Source organism: Meriones unguiculatus, chromosome 17 (assembly GCF_030254825.1).
Source record: "Meriones unguiculatus strain TT.TT164.6M chromosome 17, Bangor_MerUng_6.1, whole genome shotgun sequence".
NCBI lineage: Eukaryota > Metazoa > Chordata > Mammalia > Rodentia > Muridae > Meriones > Meriones unguiculatus.
The window spans coordinates 83,539,476-83,558,189 of NC_083364.1; the positions used below are offsets into that span (position 1 = coordinate 83,539,476).

Here is an 18,714-nt window from a genome sequence, read left to right on the forward strand (position 1 = left end):
ACAAGATGGTTTGCAATTCTTTCTTAAATTTTATTTATTTATTTATTTATTTATTTATTTATTTATTTATTGGTTTTGTGGCAGGGTTTTTCTATGTAGTCTTTGTTGGCTTGGACCTCACTCTGTAGACTAGGCTGGCCTTGAACTCATAAAGACCTGCTTGCCTCTGCCACCCTGAAAGCTGGGATTAAAGCCATGTATCCCCATCATCCAGCATTGGTTTACAACTATACATACATATATATATATATATATATACACATATATATGTATATAATGAAACTTTTTTATTAATTACAACTTGTTCACTTTGTATCCCAGCTGTAACCCCCTCCTCATCTCCTTCCAATCGAACCATTCCTCCCTCTTCTCTTCCCTTGACCCTCCCCGAGTCCAACATTGTTTTTTTTATGTTTTCTATTTTTCCACCTAAAATACCAATTAAATAACATAAAAATGAGTTGGCCAAGAGAGGTACTGATAAAACTGCTTAAGTATTTTTTTGATCAGTTTGTACATTAATGTTTGTTCAGTTTTAGGTTATATGTATAAATGTCCTATGTACATATATGAACATGTGTTCTTGCTGCCTGAAGTGGCCTGAGCTGGACATTAGATAGCTTCGACTTAATTTACAGAAGACTATGAATAACAAACCTAACTGAGGTCTTTTCTAAGAGCAGTGCAAACACACAATCTTTGAACCATATCCCAAGCCTCGGATATGGAGATATTTATTTTCTCTTGTATCAATAAGAGTCTTCATTTTACAATGGAAAAAAAAAGGCAAGGCTATCAACCAACCTGCATGCATAATATCAAGTTTATATAATAGAGAGAGAAAATGGAACATGTAAAAATCAATTTCAAAATACCAATGTATATAGAAAATTAGGAGATTTATAGTAATCTCCTGTGTTGCATTTTTACCAATACTTGAAGATGCATTTTTTAAAATTATTTATTATGCATACAATGGTCTGTCTGCATGTACATCTACACACCAGAATCTCCTTGTAGATGGTTGTGAACCATCATGTGGTTGCTGGGAATTGAACTCATGACCTTTAGAAGAAACAGCCAGTGCTCTTAACCTCTGAGCCATCCCTCCAGCCCTGAACATGCTTTTTACAATATAATCATATATGCAACAATTTTTAAAATCATAACCAATGTAGAAATCTGAATACAGATTTTGTACTGTAGCCTCTTCATATATTCATAAAATATCTAGTAACTTGAAACATTCATCACCAAGTTAAGGCAATTTACTATTGAGGATTCATTCTTATGACTAAATGATTATAATTTGTCCTTTTTAACTTTTATTGTTTTAAAATCATGACACTAAGAACTTAATAGTTTTCCATTAAAATTCCTAAGGTTTTCTCTTTTCTGAAGGGAAATTGAGGAGGACTGGATCTGGGGTTGAGAGAGGTGGTGCGGTGGGAAGAAAGGAGAGAGAAGAAATTTCTGTCAGGTTGTAATATATATAATTTTAACTTTTGTAGAAAAGTAGTACCTTTTGAAATAGGGTAAGACTAGTTAGGTCAGATTGAACTCAAAGCAAGATCATTCTTCTGCCTCTGCTTTCAGAGTACGTGGATCATAAGCAAATGGCCTGTGGCTTCCTAAGTTAATCGTGTTTTACATAGTATTGTTGTAAAATAGATAAATTTCAAACCTTAAGTTAAGTTGAACATTAAAAATATTAAAAAGATAGATGTCATGAAATGCTCCAATTCAAACTATATTCTGTTAGTAAAATATCATTCCCAATATAAGTTCACAAGAGTTATTCACAAGTATAGGTATAATTTCATATTAATTTCCAAAGTATTAAAACTATGTTAACAGAAACACATTCACATGTTAATCTAGGCAAACATTAACACAGGAGACAATATATCAAATTCCTCACCTCATCAAGGGAAATAGCAACCTGAGGATTAACATGCCTCAGAGGACTATGCAAATACAGATGTCAGGGAGAGTGGGATGCATAGCAAGGATGTCTCCCAGCCACTGTTTCAGCTGAGCCTGCACTGGCTCTCCTCCTTTGCAGCAGCTCTTAGGTCCTTAACTGTGTTTATTTAGTGATTTTATACCATCATTTGAAAACAGGTCGTTATTCCTAGGCTCTGTTGGTAACATTGGTGTTACAGATCTAACAGTTATGTTTTGATTAGTCTGTTTCTTTATATATTCTATTTTAAGGCCTAAGATCTTAAATTTCATTATTGAGTAACTAAGAAAATGCTCACTACCACTTTAAATATCCTTTCTCTATTTGACCCATATATATGTGTATATGTGTATATATGTACATATATATATATTCATTAACATCAGAAACATTATTTACATAGTTTTAATTCTTCTGATTTTTATTTCACAATCTGACAAAACCATGTCATGATAGCCAACTGATATGAAGTGAAAGATCATGACCTGAAAAAATGTAATCCTCTCTGTAAAACAAACAAACAAGGCAAAACAAACAAACAAGCAAAAAAACAAAAAACCAAGGAGGCATCTGAATGGATGTTGAGGGTGTATTTGGGGATGAAATTGATAAAGGTTCTCAGAAGGCAAAGGAGCATACTTCTGTGACTAGCTAGGATTTTTAAGATCTGAGCCTGGAATGGCACTGCCTTTGAGTCTTGCTCTTGTTCTTCCATCTATTGATGGAGAGCTGTATATCACTTTCCAAATGTTAGCTTTTTCATCCTTTTTGTAGGGGTGGCCATATGGAAGGTTTGCATGTGTGTATGTGTGTTACGTGTTTGAATGTAAATGTGTGCAATGAAATATGTACATTTACGCATGTGTGTGTGTGTGAAATCCTAAGGATCCTGTCAGATTGCTTCTTCAGTGTATCTTCACTTTAAATTTTGAGACAGGATCCTTAGTAGATCCCAGAACCAACTGATTTGACTACTTTAGCTAGTAAGATTCCCAAGGTACAACTGGTCTTGCGTTTTGCATGATGAATTCAAACCGCTATTAAGCATGTTCAGCTTTCATGTGGAGTTTGGATAACTTATCTTCACTCTTTCATGGTAGTGCTTCATCCACTGAGATATCTCCCCCATTTCTTAGCCCTCTGCCATGTTTATGTAACCACTGGAAATAAATGTGTGTGGCTCTCCCATTTACAGAGACTAGTATTTCCACCAAGGACCATGCATAGAGAGGACCTACACCCTCTACTCAGAAGAAGCCTATAGGTGGTTCAGATGCCAAGTGGATTCCCTAGTAAGGGGTGCAGGGGCTGTGTCTGACATCAACTCAGAGGCTAGCTCTTTGTTCATCTCCCCCTGGGGGATACAGCCTTACCAGGCTACAGAGAAAGATGATGCAAAAAGGCCTGATGAGCCTTGATAGGGTAAGGTCAGATAAAAGGGGAGGAAGTCCTCCCCTTTTAATGGACTAAGAAAGAGGAATGGAAAAAGAAGAGGGAGAGTGGGTGGGACTGGTAAGAGAGGAGGTAGATGGCTACAGCTGAGATACAAAGTAAATAAATTGTAATGAATATATAAATGAGTTGTCCTGGAGAGGACAGGAGCTCCACAAGGAGAGCAACAGAACTAAAAAAATCTGGGCACAGGGGTCTTTTTGAGACTGAAACTCCAAACAAAGACCATTGATGGAGATAAACTAGAACCCCTGCACAGATGTTGCCCATGGCAGTTCAGTGTCCAAGTGGGTTCTATAGTAATGGGAACAGGGACTGTCCCTGACATGAACTGATTGGCCTGCTCTTTGATCACCTCCCCCTGAGGGGGAAACAACCTTTCCAGACCACAGAGGAAGACAGTGCAGCTACTATTGATGAGACCTGATAGACTAGGATCAGAAGGAAGGAGAGGAAGACCTCCCCTATCAGTGGACTTGGGGAGGGGCATGTGTGGAGAAGGGAGAAGGAGGGTGGGATTAGGAAGGGAGGAGGGAGGGGGCCACAGAGGGATACAAAGTGAATAAAGTGTAATTAATTAAAATTAAAATAAAAAAGGAAAGAAAAAATTTATCGTGCTTTTCTTCTCTGTAATAACACTATAATTGTGACATGAATATCATTCAATATGTAGATTAATTATTTTGTAATGTGATATTAAACACCTCTTCCTATTTTTGTGTTCAATCGCTTAGTTTAATTCTGAAAGTTCTGTGACTATAAATAAAATCTTGGCTAACTTAAAACCGTCAATTATTTTTCTATTGCTGTATATGGGCATCCTTTGAAAAGAATAAAATGTTCAAAAATTCTTTCCACAGATATATTTTCAAAAAGTTATGCATTATTTCAAAATTAAAATTATAGTTCCATAAGAGAACAAATCTTTCTAACAGTATGTTGCTACTCCAGTGTTGTAACCAGTGGTTCTCATTTTACTTGTTCATAATTTCTTTCTTGTACATATTTTTATTATTTGATCATTAAAATGAGTTCTAGGAAAAATTAAAATAAAATTAGCATATCACTTTAAATTTAGCATGTCTACATCATATAGGTAAACTTGAAAAAAATGTAATAACAGCAAATAGTTTGTCTAATGACCAAAAAACAAGATATGAAGAACCTATTTACATTGGTAGGCAGCCTGCTTTTAAAGGTGCAACATAATTTCACTTAATTTATGTAAGCCCCTAGAAAGATATTTTTGGTGGTTGATTTTTTTTTTCTATAATTTTGTTTTTCTCATTAGTTACATTTTGTTAATTCTGTATCCCAGCTGTATCCCTCATTCCCTCCCCAATCCCACCCTCCCTCCCTCATCTCCTCCCTGCCCCTTTCCAAGTCCACTGATAGGGGAGGAGGTATGACTCCTTTTGTCAGGTATTTTCAGGACTGGCTGCAAAGTCCTCCTCTGTGGCCTAACAGTACTGCTCCTCCCTTGGGAGGTGGGGAGGTCAAAGAGCCAATCATTGAGTTCCTGTTAGAAATAGTCCTTGTTCCCCTTACTATGGGAAACCAATTGATTACTGAGCTATCACGGGTCACATCCGAGCAGAGGTTCTAGGTTTTATCCTCTCATGGACTTTGATTGAGTGTCCATTTCAGAAAAGACCCTGTGCCCAGATACGTTTGGTCCTTGTGGAGCTCCTATCCTTTCCACATCAAACTCCCCTTCTTTCATATGATTCCCTGCACTCTGCCGAAGGTTTGGTTGTGAGTCTTAGTATCTATTTTGGAGCACTGCTAGGTAGAGTCTTTCAGATGCTTTCTGCGGTAGACTCCTGTCATATGTTCAATGCATATCCCATTTGTCTTTCTAAATGAGGATAGATCATCATACCCCGTGTCCGCTGTCTTGATTATCTTCTTTAGGTGTATAGATTTCATTATGTTTATCCTATCTTTTAGGTCTATATAAGCAAGTATATTCCATGTTTGTCTTTCTCCTTCTGGGATACTTCACTCAGAATGATCTTTTCTAGATCCCACCATTTGCCTGCAAATTTCATGATTTCCTCCTTTTTGATTGCTGAGTAGTATTCCATTGTGTAAAAATTGGTGGTTGCTTTTTGAAGATTACAATATGATAACATTGTTTGGCCCTTCCCTTTCCTTCTTCCAAGTCTTCTTTTTACCCCTCCATACTCTTTCAAATTCATGGCCTCTTTCCTCATTTATCATTGCTATATGCATATACTTATATACAGAGATATATTCCTACATACAACCTGCTCAGTCTGTGTGACGTTACACAGCATGTATGCTTCCAGGTATTTCTATGTAGTATTACTTGCGTGTAGGTTTAAGGACTGTTTCTCCCAATCTCAGTATTCCCAGCTGCTTATAGTTCTTTGTGTAAGGTTGAGGCCTTGGTGGGTTTCCCCCAGACATTTTTTTTTTCATTTCTATTGGTGGTATCTTTCTTTTGCTCATCTATAGGAAATCATGTTTGTGAGACTTTATTGATTTAGCTTCTGATATTAGTTGGAGACACAGTTCCACAACAAACTACTTGATCTTCTGGCTCTTACAAACCAGACCTTTTATGCAATGTACAATGAGCCCTAGGTACAGGAGTATTTTGTTGTTGTATAAATTAGGACCAGGTCCTATAACTAAATTTTATTTGGTTGCGTGTATGTGTGGTCATGTGTGGAGGTGGGTAGGATGTATGCTGTTGCTTTGTTGTTTTTTGTTTTTCTATAATGATATCTGTCTGTTGCCAAGAACAATTTATTTGTTGAGGGTGAGGACTATACTTATCAATGGTTGTAAGAACTCATGTTTTCATTGTTGTTAGGGATTATGCTGGTTTATGCAAGCTTCGAAGGAAGGATGTAACGAATTGTTCAAACTGGCTATGACATCTATAACCACATCAGCAAACATGATGAGGTGATAAACCTAACGATGCCATAGTGACATGTGTACCTTGGTAGGAACCATCAGCTGTCTAATTTGATGTGTTACCTACTCAACAAGAGGGGAAACCAAGCCAAGGATAGTTGTTCAGTGCTGGTGAAGTCAAGGATATTGGATAAAGGGAGTTTTGTAATGTAAAATATTAGCACAGCCTAGTCATAGACTCTAGTTATTAGTGGTATAAACCATTACATTTACATGATATATACACATATGTTGTGCCTTTTGTTATCCAACTACTTGCATTATAAAGACTTATAGTGCATCATAAAAAATGTGAATTCTGCTTGGTGCATGTGATTGTACACACTTGATATATTTTGGGGGAATTAGTGGTTTCATACTTACACTCATATATAGAACTTATATGTAGGAAGCTTTTTTAACATTTTAATGGCAATTACTTGAATATTATGAATAAGTACAAAAACTCAAGTGACAACACATTCTGGAGAGAATGTGGAGAAAGGGGAACCTTCCTCCATTGCTGGTGGGAATGTTACCTTGTACAACTGCTTTGGAAATCAATCTGACACTTTTTCAGAAAATCAGGAATAGTTCTACCTCAAGATCCAGCTACACCACTCCTAGACATATATAACCAAAATATGCTCAAGTGTACAATAAGAATATTTGCTCAACCATGGTTATAGGAGCTTTGTTAATAATAGCAAGAATCTGGAAACAACCAAGGTGTCCCTCAACTGAGGAATGGATTCAGAAATTGTGGTACATTTACACAATGGAATACTACTCAGGTAATAAAAACAAGGAAATCATGAAATTTACAGGCAAATGGTAGGAACTAGAAAAGATCATCCCAAGTGAGGTATCCCAGAAGAAGAAAGACACACATGGTATATACTCACTTATAAATGGATATTAGACATATACTATAGGATAAACATACTAAAATGTGTATACCTAAAGAAGCTAAGCAAGAAGGAGGACCCTGGGTAAGATGATCAATCCTCACTCAGAAAGGCAAATGAGATGGACATCAGAAGAGGGAGAAAACAGGAATTAGGACAGGAGGCTACCAGAGAGGGCCTCTGAAAAACTCTACCCAGCAGGGTATCAAAGCAGATGCTGACACTCATAGCCAAACTTTGGGAAGAGTGCAGGGAATCTTATGAAAGAAGGGAGAGATATAAGACCTGGAAGGGACAGAGCTCTACAAGAAGAACAACAGAACCAAAAACTCTGGGCACAGGGTTCTTTTCTGAGACTTATACTCCAAACAAAGACCATGCATGGAGATAACCTAGAATTCCTGCTCTGATGTAGCCCATGGCAGCTCAGTATCCAAGTGTGTACCCTAATTAGGGGAACAGAGACTGTCTCTGACATGAACTCAGTGGCTGGCTCTTTTATCTTCTTCCCCTGAGGGGGGGAGCAGCCTTACCAGACCACAGAGGAAGACAATACAGACTGTCCTGATGATGAGACCTGATAGACTAGGATCAGATGGAAGGGGAGGAGGACTTCCCTTATCAGTTGACTGGGGAAGGGGCATGGGAAGAGATGAGGGAGGAAGGGTAGGGTTGGGAAAGGGCCTACAGCTGGGATACAAAGTGAATAAACTGTAATCAATAATAATAAAAAGAGTCCTTCCTTCTGTGTTCAAACAGGTGAGCCTTTGAGAGTTTGTACTTCCAACCACATGACACCCTTGCACTCCATAAACTTATGGCCATCTCATGGCACTAAGTGCACATAGTCCAACTTCAAAACCACCCATAGCCAGTAACATCTCCAACCCTCTCAATTTTAAAGTCAGAAGTGTCTTCTGAGACACAAGAAAGGCTTTAACTTGAGAATCTGTAACAGCAAAACATGAGTTACATGGTTTTGACATACAATGGAGCAAACATAACCTCGGTTAAAGTATGAATTACGGAAATATCAAGGACTGGTTAGACAAGAGGAAGACCAAAGTGCATTAGGAAACATGGAAACCAAATCCTGTATCTTTATTGTTAGCATCTGGGTTTTGTGGTAAAGCTATCTGACTGGCAATGGACTAAAATGGACCTACCATTCCAGTTGTGCTGCCTGCATCACAGCCATCCTGCTCTGCAGCTGAATCCACATCCTCTTGCAGCTTTTCTTAGTAGATGTCTCATCACTCTCTTGCCTTTAAAATCTTGGGTCCCTCCTGTCACTTTGCCTCATGTTCACACCCTTATGGCATGGCCTCACATAACTCCTTGCTCACACCCTGATTGTACCATACCTTATTTTAAAACAGTGGTTCTCTGTTATTTTCAAACTCATATGGCTGAAAAAACAGTACTCTGTGGAATATGTTGCCCATTCCTACTGCATGTGAGTGGTCCCTATACTCTTGGATAGTTGCTTCTTTATCTCATTTTTTGGCTGATTGGTTCAATCTCCTAGGCAGTTGGTTTTTGAGCAGTTCTCTACTTGAGTAGCATTCTTAATTGAGTTTTCCCAGTCTCTAGCCACTGTTGCTGTCTTACACATATCTTCCCTCTTGAACATCCCACCCAGTTTTTGGTAGTCTTAAAACGTTCTTACTGAAAGTCCAGTGAAAACTTCTTAAGCCTCTCTTTCTGCTGTTTGCTTCCTTTGCTGATTTCATTCTCTCTCATCGGAAGCTGAGAGCTCTCCAAATAGCACAGACAGACTCTGGACCATTCCTCTTTCTTTCTTTCTTTTTTTATATTTTTATTTTTTATTTTTATTTTTTTTTTCAATGCAGTTTATTCAGGAACCTTGAACAATCATCTGACCCTGGGGAAAGCCAGCCCACAGCTTAAATAGCCTCTGGGTAGCCAACCCCAGCGTGCCACGTGGGCAATGCAGATAGGTCCACATACATGGAAGCAAGCTAGATCCTCAGCCTTAGCCAAATGTGGAATTGTTCGTGACAGAGAGCACTCACCATTGGGAAGGTGGAAGGCGGAAACCAGCTCCATCTTTAAGGCATAGCATTCCGCAGCTCTCTACAGTCCCCCCTTTTTGTTTTAGATGCATCAGGCAAGAGTAGAGGTCTGATCTCTGAAATTAGAAATAAATTGGGACTTTGTACTGATGTTCATTATAAAGGTTTGTATTCTGTTTGCTTTTAAATCTACAGATACAGAAATATTTCTCATTTCTTATATCCATTATACAACTTCTCCCTGCTAATTCCATGGATATTGTATCAACATGTCTGTTTTTAGTTTTTCTGTGAAGTGGACAAACTTCATTTCCTGCTGTCTTAGATCCTTTTCTTTGATTTCTTTCTTGGTGCCCTGAGGTTAGGCTTCTTCATATTTGTAATGCTTGGGGCGGGAACCAGGGGGATAAAACAGGTTTTTGAAGGAGCCTGATGCTATGTCTGGTGAAATATTATCAAACAATTTAAATTTAAGTTAATTGATTCTTTCAGTTATACAAGCAACTCTTAAAGATACATTTTAATATTTTTATTACATAGTTTCTAAAACTACTTTCAGAACACTTGAAACTTTTCTATGCCCTTTATTACATTTTATCAATGTTTCAGTTTTCTTTTGTTAGTTAGTGTACTCTCAAACATTTGATTTTTTTCATTGTTTTTAGAAAATTTTATAAAATCTCCAATTAATTTAAATTCTTCATTTAGAACTGCTCAAAATCACTAATATTTTTTTGTGTTGGATGTGATAAACAAAGCTGAGGTGTTCTTTATTCTTCAATAGACCAAAGTTCATTGCAATACAGACATATGCACATCATATTTCTATCTGCAGCTTCTTCTTTCACACATATATATGTATCTGTTAATACTGAGATCATCAACTGATATTTAAGATGTATTGTACTGGATTGATTAGTTAACAACTTATACCCAGGAGCTTAAAGACCTAGCTCTAATGTGAGAACAAAGAATATTGGGTATATGTGAGCACAATGAAAACCAACAAGGTTTTGAATATATTCTCTATTTTCTATACTTTCCTATATTATTGAGCAAATTCTTTGTTGAAAATAATGATGAATGTCTAAATTAAAACTTAAAATTTGTTCTCTTTTTCATTTTCACAACTTGCCGAGTTCTACAAAAAAAAATTTAATAAACCTATGGCATATACACAGAGAAAATGTAGTTTAATACAGTACTAAAGTAATGAGTCAAAAAGTAAAGCTACTTTGCATGTATTAGAACAATGTTTTCTAAACTCGTATACATAGTGTCAAATATAATAAACTTCATGTCAAAATAATAGTGTGTCAGTGTATGGATGTCTTGTATAATATAAATATGACATGTATAAAATAAATCAAATTTAATTTTTTTTCTTTGTTCTGATCTTTGATTTGATTGAAACACAAACAACTATGGAATGACTAGGGAAGAGATTGGTTTGGTTGTCTAATTTCTAAGTTTCTCAGAGTTGGAGTGATGTAGTTGAGAAATAGAACACATAAACTGTCCATCACTTCTACTGCATGATTTGAATAATAAACTATAAGAGGAGATAGCAATTCAAAGTTTTATGCTTAAACTTTTGGACCCTAAACATTTCTAACAAAATTGTATTTTTGTAAAAATAATATTAAAGCTAACTAAACCACAAAGCTTATGACAGAAACATGCTTTGTAATTTATATTCTTCCATTGAGCCCAGCTAGTGATTAAGTCGCATGGGGAGGACCTACACCCCCTGTTCAAAGGAGAGCCCATTGGCTCTCAGTTTCCAAGTGAGTACCCTAATAAGGGGTCCAGGGACTATCTCTGACATGAACTCAGTGGCAGGCTCTTTGATCACTTTCCCCTAGGAGGTGCAGCTTTGCACAGACGAAGATGATGCAGCCAGCCTTGATGAGACCTGATAAGCTAGGGTTAGATAGAAGGGGAGGGGTCCTCCTCCATCAGGGGACTAAGGAAATGACATAGGGGCAGAAGAGGGAGGGAGGATGGGATTGGAAGAAGACAAGGGAGGTGGCTACAGCTGGGATACAAAGTGAATAAATTGCAATAAATAAATATATAAATAAAATTAAAAAGAAAAAGGTTAGAAGTTTAGAATAAATACCCTTTAACCCTAAGTTTTATCTAAATAATTGCAAAACTGGATTTTTACACTCAAAGGTAGTCGTTAAGAAGAGTATATGTTAGTTTATATAATATCTTTTTTTTTCCGGATTTTCTAAAAAAAAATATTACATTTAATGTAATATGGCAACAGCAACAATAAAAGCTAGTAGTTGTTGAATGTTCAGCTTGCTGATCATTTCGGGTAGTTGTTTGCATAACTGTCTATTTAAATAAGGACGCATACTAAGCTTGGAAAAATGAGACAGAAGCTTATAAGAATGTAATACACTAGTGTTTCGAACAAGGATTTTTGGATTTCTAATGGTGTAGATTGCAGCACAGAGCAGTAGTTTATCTTTAAAATAGGCATATTTGAGTTTTTGTCACTCAGCAGCCATAGTAACATTGATCTGTAGAATTTATTTCCACATGCTTTGTGTGGCTGTGAGAAGAATTTAAATGAGTTAAGACGTCTTATCCGGGCTGGAGAGGTGGCTCAGAGGTTAAGAGCAATGGCTGCTCTTCCAGAGGTCCCCGAGTTCAATCCCCAATAACCACATGGTGGCTCACAACCATCTTTAACGAGATCTGGTGGCCTCTTCTGGCTTGTAGGCAGAACACTGTATACAAAATAAATAAATAAAATTAAAAAAAAAAAGCTTATGGGGCTGGAGAGATGGCTCAGTGGTTAAGAGCACTGTTTGCTCTTCCTAATGGACCCGAGTTCAAACCCCAGCACCCACATGACAGCTCACAACTGTCTGTAACTCCAGTCCTGACACCGATGCACATAAAAAAAAAAAAAAAAAATCCCAGATTGCTGGGATTAAAAGTATAAAAAAAAAAAAAAAAGAAGTCTTATCCATGTGCACTTCTCCTACTTATCCTCTTTGAAATTTGTTTTTTTAGATCATGTCCAGCAGCCCAAAGAGGTCACATAGGATTTTAAGTTAAAGTTTCAATTTATGCATAATCTATGATATATTATAGAAACATCTATAGTTTTCATTTTTGTTTTATAACAGTTATGGAGAGAACATTCAGTTTTTATTTTTGGTAGTAAATATATTTCATCCTTAAAGAGCTGTACAATTTTGTAATATATAAAATTCTTGGAATATATTGATATTCATACTCAGAAGTGAATGTGTAGTCATACCTTTCTTTCCTCTAGGTAAGACAATATTTAATTTACTTTCTATGGTTCTCATTTTCCTTCTTACATTGTTATGATTGGATAATCTTGTCATGTTAGACTACAAATATAGGGTCATTGACTAGTTTTCATTACTAGCTGCCTCTCAATCTTTCTACATTTCCCCATATTCTGTCCTCTTCCCAATCACCTGCCTCTTCACAGAGTATGCATGTCACTTGGTACTACCCACAAACCCATGCCAAGAAAAATTGGTCCATCTCAGAACTTTACCTTCTTAAGATAACAGCTAATAAAGATTCTTAAAAAAATCAATTTGCATAATGCCTGTAATTTGCTAAAATATTACCTGAAAAACCGCAAGCAACCAACTTTCCTGAAGTGATGATTTCAAAATTATTCATAGCAGGTATTTAAAAGTCTGTGTCTGTAAAAGCGAAGTGCTTGCAGACATCCAGTTAAAGTCTTAGTCTGAATGCCAAGGAGTATCATAGTGAAGACTCACATGACTCTTCTCTAATGAAAATAGTATGTATTCTTAAACAATGTGATTAACTATGACTGATTTTTTGGTATTGTTCAGGATATGATAATATTTATTTTTTCCCCTACAGCAAATTGAGAACTACACCGAAAAGAAGTTACTTATACTTTTTCTAAAAAAAAAAATATTGAAAAATATTTAACTTTTTAACATGTCACTTCTTAAAATATGGCTTTGTAGCCAGAAAATAGGTCCCCAAAATCAAGGAAGTGAAAGATATTGGTCACTCCTACATGTTCCCTTCACCTATATTTGAGCGTTCATTTTATTGGCAATTACTTTTAAAATGGTGTTTCCTATTTTGTAATGTGGAGATTTTATGGAGTTCTTTCTGTTGTTTTTCTTTTTGATTAAGACACACTTTTTAATGGCCTTGGGCTAGGAGCCATCATTGGTCTTGGAGTCGCGGCCCTTTTGCTAATCCTTGTGGTAACAGATGTCAGCTGCTTCTTCATTCGACAATGCGGGTTACTAATGTGCATCACCAGGAGAATGTGTGGGAAGAAAAGTGGCTCCAGTGGAAAAAGTAAAGAGCTAGAAGAAGGGAAAGCAGCGTACCTGTAAGTATCAGACACCAGCGACCCTCCCCAGTGGAGCCAATTCAGTGTGCATGCATTCTTGGGGCTGCCTTTTTTCACTTGTTCATTAATTTATGAGGCTGTCTTCTAAGCCACATCCGAAGGTTGCATAAAATACACGGCAAAAATCACTGTTTGTGCTCGGCCTTAACTCTGTACAGTATGCATACTTGCATACACACACATAAGCGCACACATACACACACTCGCACACAGGCACAAATAATATTGTATCTAATTTCATTAAGTTAGTTCTTTGACAGTTTCATACTTATATAAAATTACTGTCATCCCACAACTCCTTCAGCTAAATCACATTCTCCACGCATAAAGAAGGGATTGTTTTGTTTGTTTGTTTGTTTGTTGTATTATGAGTTTCATATATTCTTTTTCCTTATGCACATGTATAGCCATAAAAGGGTCATATATATATATATGTATATACATATATACATATGTATGTATATATATATAATATATATTATAGTTACATAATTTTGTTTGCCTAGTAGTATTATTTTTATTGTCTTGAATGTTATTATTTAAATTTTAGTCCTTGATTATCATTTTAAAAATCAAATATTATTTAAAGTTTAAGTTAAAACTATATTAGAATGATATGCATGTTCTGCTACTTAGATTTTGGTCACCTTGATACATGTGGGAGTCATCTGAGAACAAACAAGGAACCTCAATTGAGAAAATGCACAGAACAGACCATTCTGAAAGCATTTCTGTAGAACATGGTTTTTCTCTTTTTATATTATTATGATTTACAATTTATTCACCATATAACCCAGTTGTAGCCCCCTCCCTCATCTAGTCCTGGTTCCATCCTCCGTCTCTCTTCCTTCCATTTCCCTTTTCCTAGTCCACTGATAGGGGAAGTCCTCCTCCCCTACTGTCTGATCCTACCCTATCAGGTCCCATCAGAAATGTTTGGATCCTCTTCCTCTGAGGGCTGGCTAGGTCACCCCATCAGAGAGAAGTGATCAAGGAGCAGGCAACAGAATTTATGTCAGAGATTGTTTCTTATCCTCTTACTAGAGAACTCATATGAGGACTGAGCTGCCTATGGGCTACATCTGAGCAAGGGGTCCAGGTCCTCTCTATGTATGGTCTTTAGTTGATGCAGTCTCTGCCGTGGCATGCTTTTGTTTGCTTTGTTAGTCTCCTTGTGGGTCCCCTGTCCTCCCCAGATCCTTTTATATCCCCTGTCTTCCATAAGATTTCTTATGCTCTGCTCAAAGTCTGGCTGTGAGACTCTGCCTCTGCTTTGATCCCCTGCTGCTTGGAGTCTTCTAGAGGACATCTGTGGGAGGCTCCAGTCCTGTACCCTCTCTTGCACTGCTTCCTGTGTCTATTCTGTTTTCCCATCTAAATGAGAAATAAGCAACTTCCCTACGGTCCTACTTGTTGTTTAGCTTCTTTTTTTTTTTTTTTTTTTTTTTACTTTAATTAAATATTTTTTTGCTTTTTTATTTTTTTTCATCAATTACACTTTATTCATTCTGCATCCCCCCAAAAGCCCCTCCCTCCTCCCCTCCCAATCCCACCCTCCCTCCTCCCTCTGCTTGCTTGCCACTCCCCAAGTCCACTGATAGGGGAGGTTCTCCTCTCCTTTCTGATCTTAGTCTATCAGTTCACATCAAAAGTGGCTGCATTGTCCTCTACTATGGCCTGGTAAGGCTGCTCCCCCCCAGGGGGAGGTGATCAAAGAGCAGGCCAATCAGATTATGTCAGAGGCAGTCCCTCTTCACTTTACTATGTAACCCAATTGGACTCTGAACTCCCCTGGGCTACAGCTTCTTTAGGTCTGTAGATTTCAGTATGTTTATCTGTTTTTAAGTGTTTCTCTGCCATTTGGTATTCCTCTCTTGAGAATTATCTGTTTAGCTCTGTAACTCATTTTTTTTTTAATTGGATTATTTAGTTTGGTGGTGTTTAACTTCTTGAGTTCTTTGTATGTTTGGGATATTGGCCCTCTGTCAGATATAAAGTTGGTGAAGATCCTTTCCAAGTGTGTAGGCTGGCGTTTTGTTCGGTTACAGTGTCCTTTGTTTACAGTTAAACCTTTTCATTTTCATGAGGTCCCAGTTTTTTGATTGCTGATCGTAAAGCCTGTGTTGTTGGTGTTCTGTTCAGGAAGTTGTGTCCTGAGTCAATGAGTTCAAGAATCTTCCCCATTTTTTCTTCTAACAGATTTACTGTGGAGGGATTTATGTTGAGATCTTTGATCTACTTAGACTTTACTTTTGTGCAGGATGATAAGTATGGATCTATTTGCATATTTCTACATGTAGACATCCAGTTAGACGAACACTACTTGTTGAAGAAACTGCTTTTTTTACATTGTATGGTTTTTGCTTCATTGTCAAAACTCAGGTGTCCATTGGGGTATGAGTTTATTTCGATTCCATTGATTCACTAGTTTCTTTCTACATCTGTACCATGTCATTTTTTATTACTGTTGCTCTATGGTACAGGTTGAAATCAGGTATGGAGATACCCCCAGAAGATGTTATTATATAGGATGGTTTTAGTTATCTTGAATTTTTGTTTGTTTGTTTGTTTTCCTATATGAAATTAAGAATTGTTCTTTCAAGGTCTATAAAGAATTGTGTTGCTATTTTGATGGATATCACGTTGAATCTATAGATTGCTTTTGATAGGATGGCCATTTTTACTATGTTAATCCTATGGACACATGAGCATGGGAGATCTTTCTATCTTCTCATATCTTCTTCAATTTCTTTCTTTGCAGACTTGTAGTATTTTTGTTTGTTGTTTTTGTCTTTTGTTCGTAGTATGTTGTTTGTTTTCATACAATTCTTTCACTTGCTTGGTTAAAGTTATACCAAGGTGCTTTATGTTGTTTATGGCTATTGTGAAGGGTGTTGTTTTTCTACTTTTTTAATCAGCCCTTTTTTTCTTTGTGTACAGAAGGGCTACTGATTTTTTTTTAAAGTTAATCTTGTATCCAGCCCACTTCACTGAAGATTTTTATCAGCTGTAGGAGTTTTCTGGTAGAATTTTTGGGGTCCCATGTGTAAACTATCAGTGAATAGTGATACTTTGACTTCTTTCTTTCCTATTTTTTTCTACATGTGGACATCCAGTGCAATCAGCACTATTTATTAAAGATGTTATCTTTTTTTTTTTTCCATTGTATGGTTTTGGCATCTTTGTCATCTCATACAAGCAACTTAACAGCTCACCAAAATGTCCTGTGGGAGCAGGAGAGCAGACATACCCAAGAGAAGGCTGCTGGAAATAATCAAACTCAGGGATGAAATCAATAAACAGGAAATGAAGAGAAGAGTTCAAAGAATCAATTAAACCAAGAGCTACGTTTTTGGAAAATCAACGAAAGATAGAGAAACCCTTAGCCAAACTTACAGAAAGGTAGAGAGAAACTATCCAAATCAACAAAATCAGAAATGAAAAGGGAGACATAATGATGGACACTGTGGAAATCCAAAGAATCATTAGGTCCTATTTCAAAAGCCTATACAAAACAAAATTTGAAAATCTTAATGAAATGGACAATTTTCTTGACAGATTCCATCTACCAAAGCTGAATCAAGATCAGGTAAATAAATTAAATAATTCTGTATCCCCCAAGGAAATAGAAGCTGTCATCAAAATTCTCTCATCCAAAAAAAGTTCAGGGGTAGATGATGTCAGCACAATTCTAGCAGATCTTCAAAGAGCTAACACTAATACTCTTTAAACTATTCCACAAAATAGAAACAGAGGGAATATTACTAACCTCATTCTTTGAAGTCACAGACTCCTTGCTACCTAAACCTTACAAAGACCCCAAAAGAAACAATATTTCAGATTAATTTCCCCTATGAACATTGAAAAAAATACTCAATAAAATACTCACAAACAGAATCCAAGACACATAAAATATATCATTCACCATGATGAAGTAGGCATCATCCCAGGCATGCAGTTTTGGTTCAATGTATAGAAATCCATCAATGAAATCAAACATATAAACAAACTGAAAGAAAAAAAAATGCATGATCATCTCCTTACGTGCTGAGAAAGCATTTGACAAAATCTAGTACCTGTTCATGTTTAAAGTTCTGGAGAGATCAGGGATACAAGAAAAATACCTAAACATATATTCAGGCAATATTCAGCAAGCCTATAGCAAACATCAAACTAAACTGAGAGAAACTTATATCAATCCAACTGAAATGAGGGTCAAGCAAGGCTAACCACTCTCCCCATATCTTTTCAACATAGAACTAGAAGTCCTAGCCAGAACAATAAGACAACTAAGGGAGATAAAGGGGATACAGTTTGGGAAGGAAGCAGTCAAAGCATCACTATTCACAGATAATATGAGTCTATAAATGGGTGATCCCAAAAATTCCACCATAGAACTCCTAGAACATTTTCTTAATTTGCAATAGTGGTGGAAGAGTTACACATTATGGATGATTAAAACCCAGGTATATCCTGGGATACATAAAAAAACAAAGTGAGCAAATAGCTCCTGCCCCCAGTTTTCTGCCCTGCTTGAGTTACTGCTTTCTCTTCCATCAGTGCTGTGGTGTGCTCAGGATATGTAAGCCAAATAAAATATGTCTTTATTAATATGTTTTTGGACAATGTTTTATCACAATAATAGAGAGCAAACTAAAACTCATGGGTATACCCACACTTATATATATTTATCTTTATATACAATAGGTGTTGTCCTTGAAAGCTTCTAATATTGTGAGATTAGAGTTCAGAATACATAACTATGATGCATGTGTATTCAGCTGAATGAAAGTTCAAAGAATAAACACTCTTGTTCAAGTTCCTTATTAATATAATAGTTTTTATTATTTGTTTCCTTTGTTTTCCTTATTTAATCTCAAAATGTAAGTTCTATTTTAATTTCTAAAAATACATATTGATTTTTCCTAATTTGTGTGTTATACAAATGGATTTATCCATGTTGAACATTTTTGTGATTTGTTCATTCCATCTAATATTTGTTTATGAAATTAGTCTATA

At 36.5% G+C, this 18,714-nt stretch overlaps 1 protein-coding gene across 1 annotated transcript in view; it reads left to right on the forward strand.

The window, feature by feature from the left end:
- Ncam2 (neural cell adhesion molecule 2) overlaps positions 1–18,714 on the forward strand; it is a 465,089-nt gene that overhangs the window by 430,885 nt on the left and 15,490 nt on the right. The window contains exon 16 of the mRNA XM_060370675.1: positions 13,470–13,674. Coding sequence (XP_060226658.1) covers positions 13,470–13,674 — 205 coding nt within the window. The remainder of the gene's footprint in view (positions 1–13,469; positions 13,675–18,714) is intronic.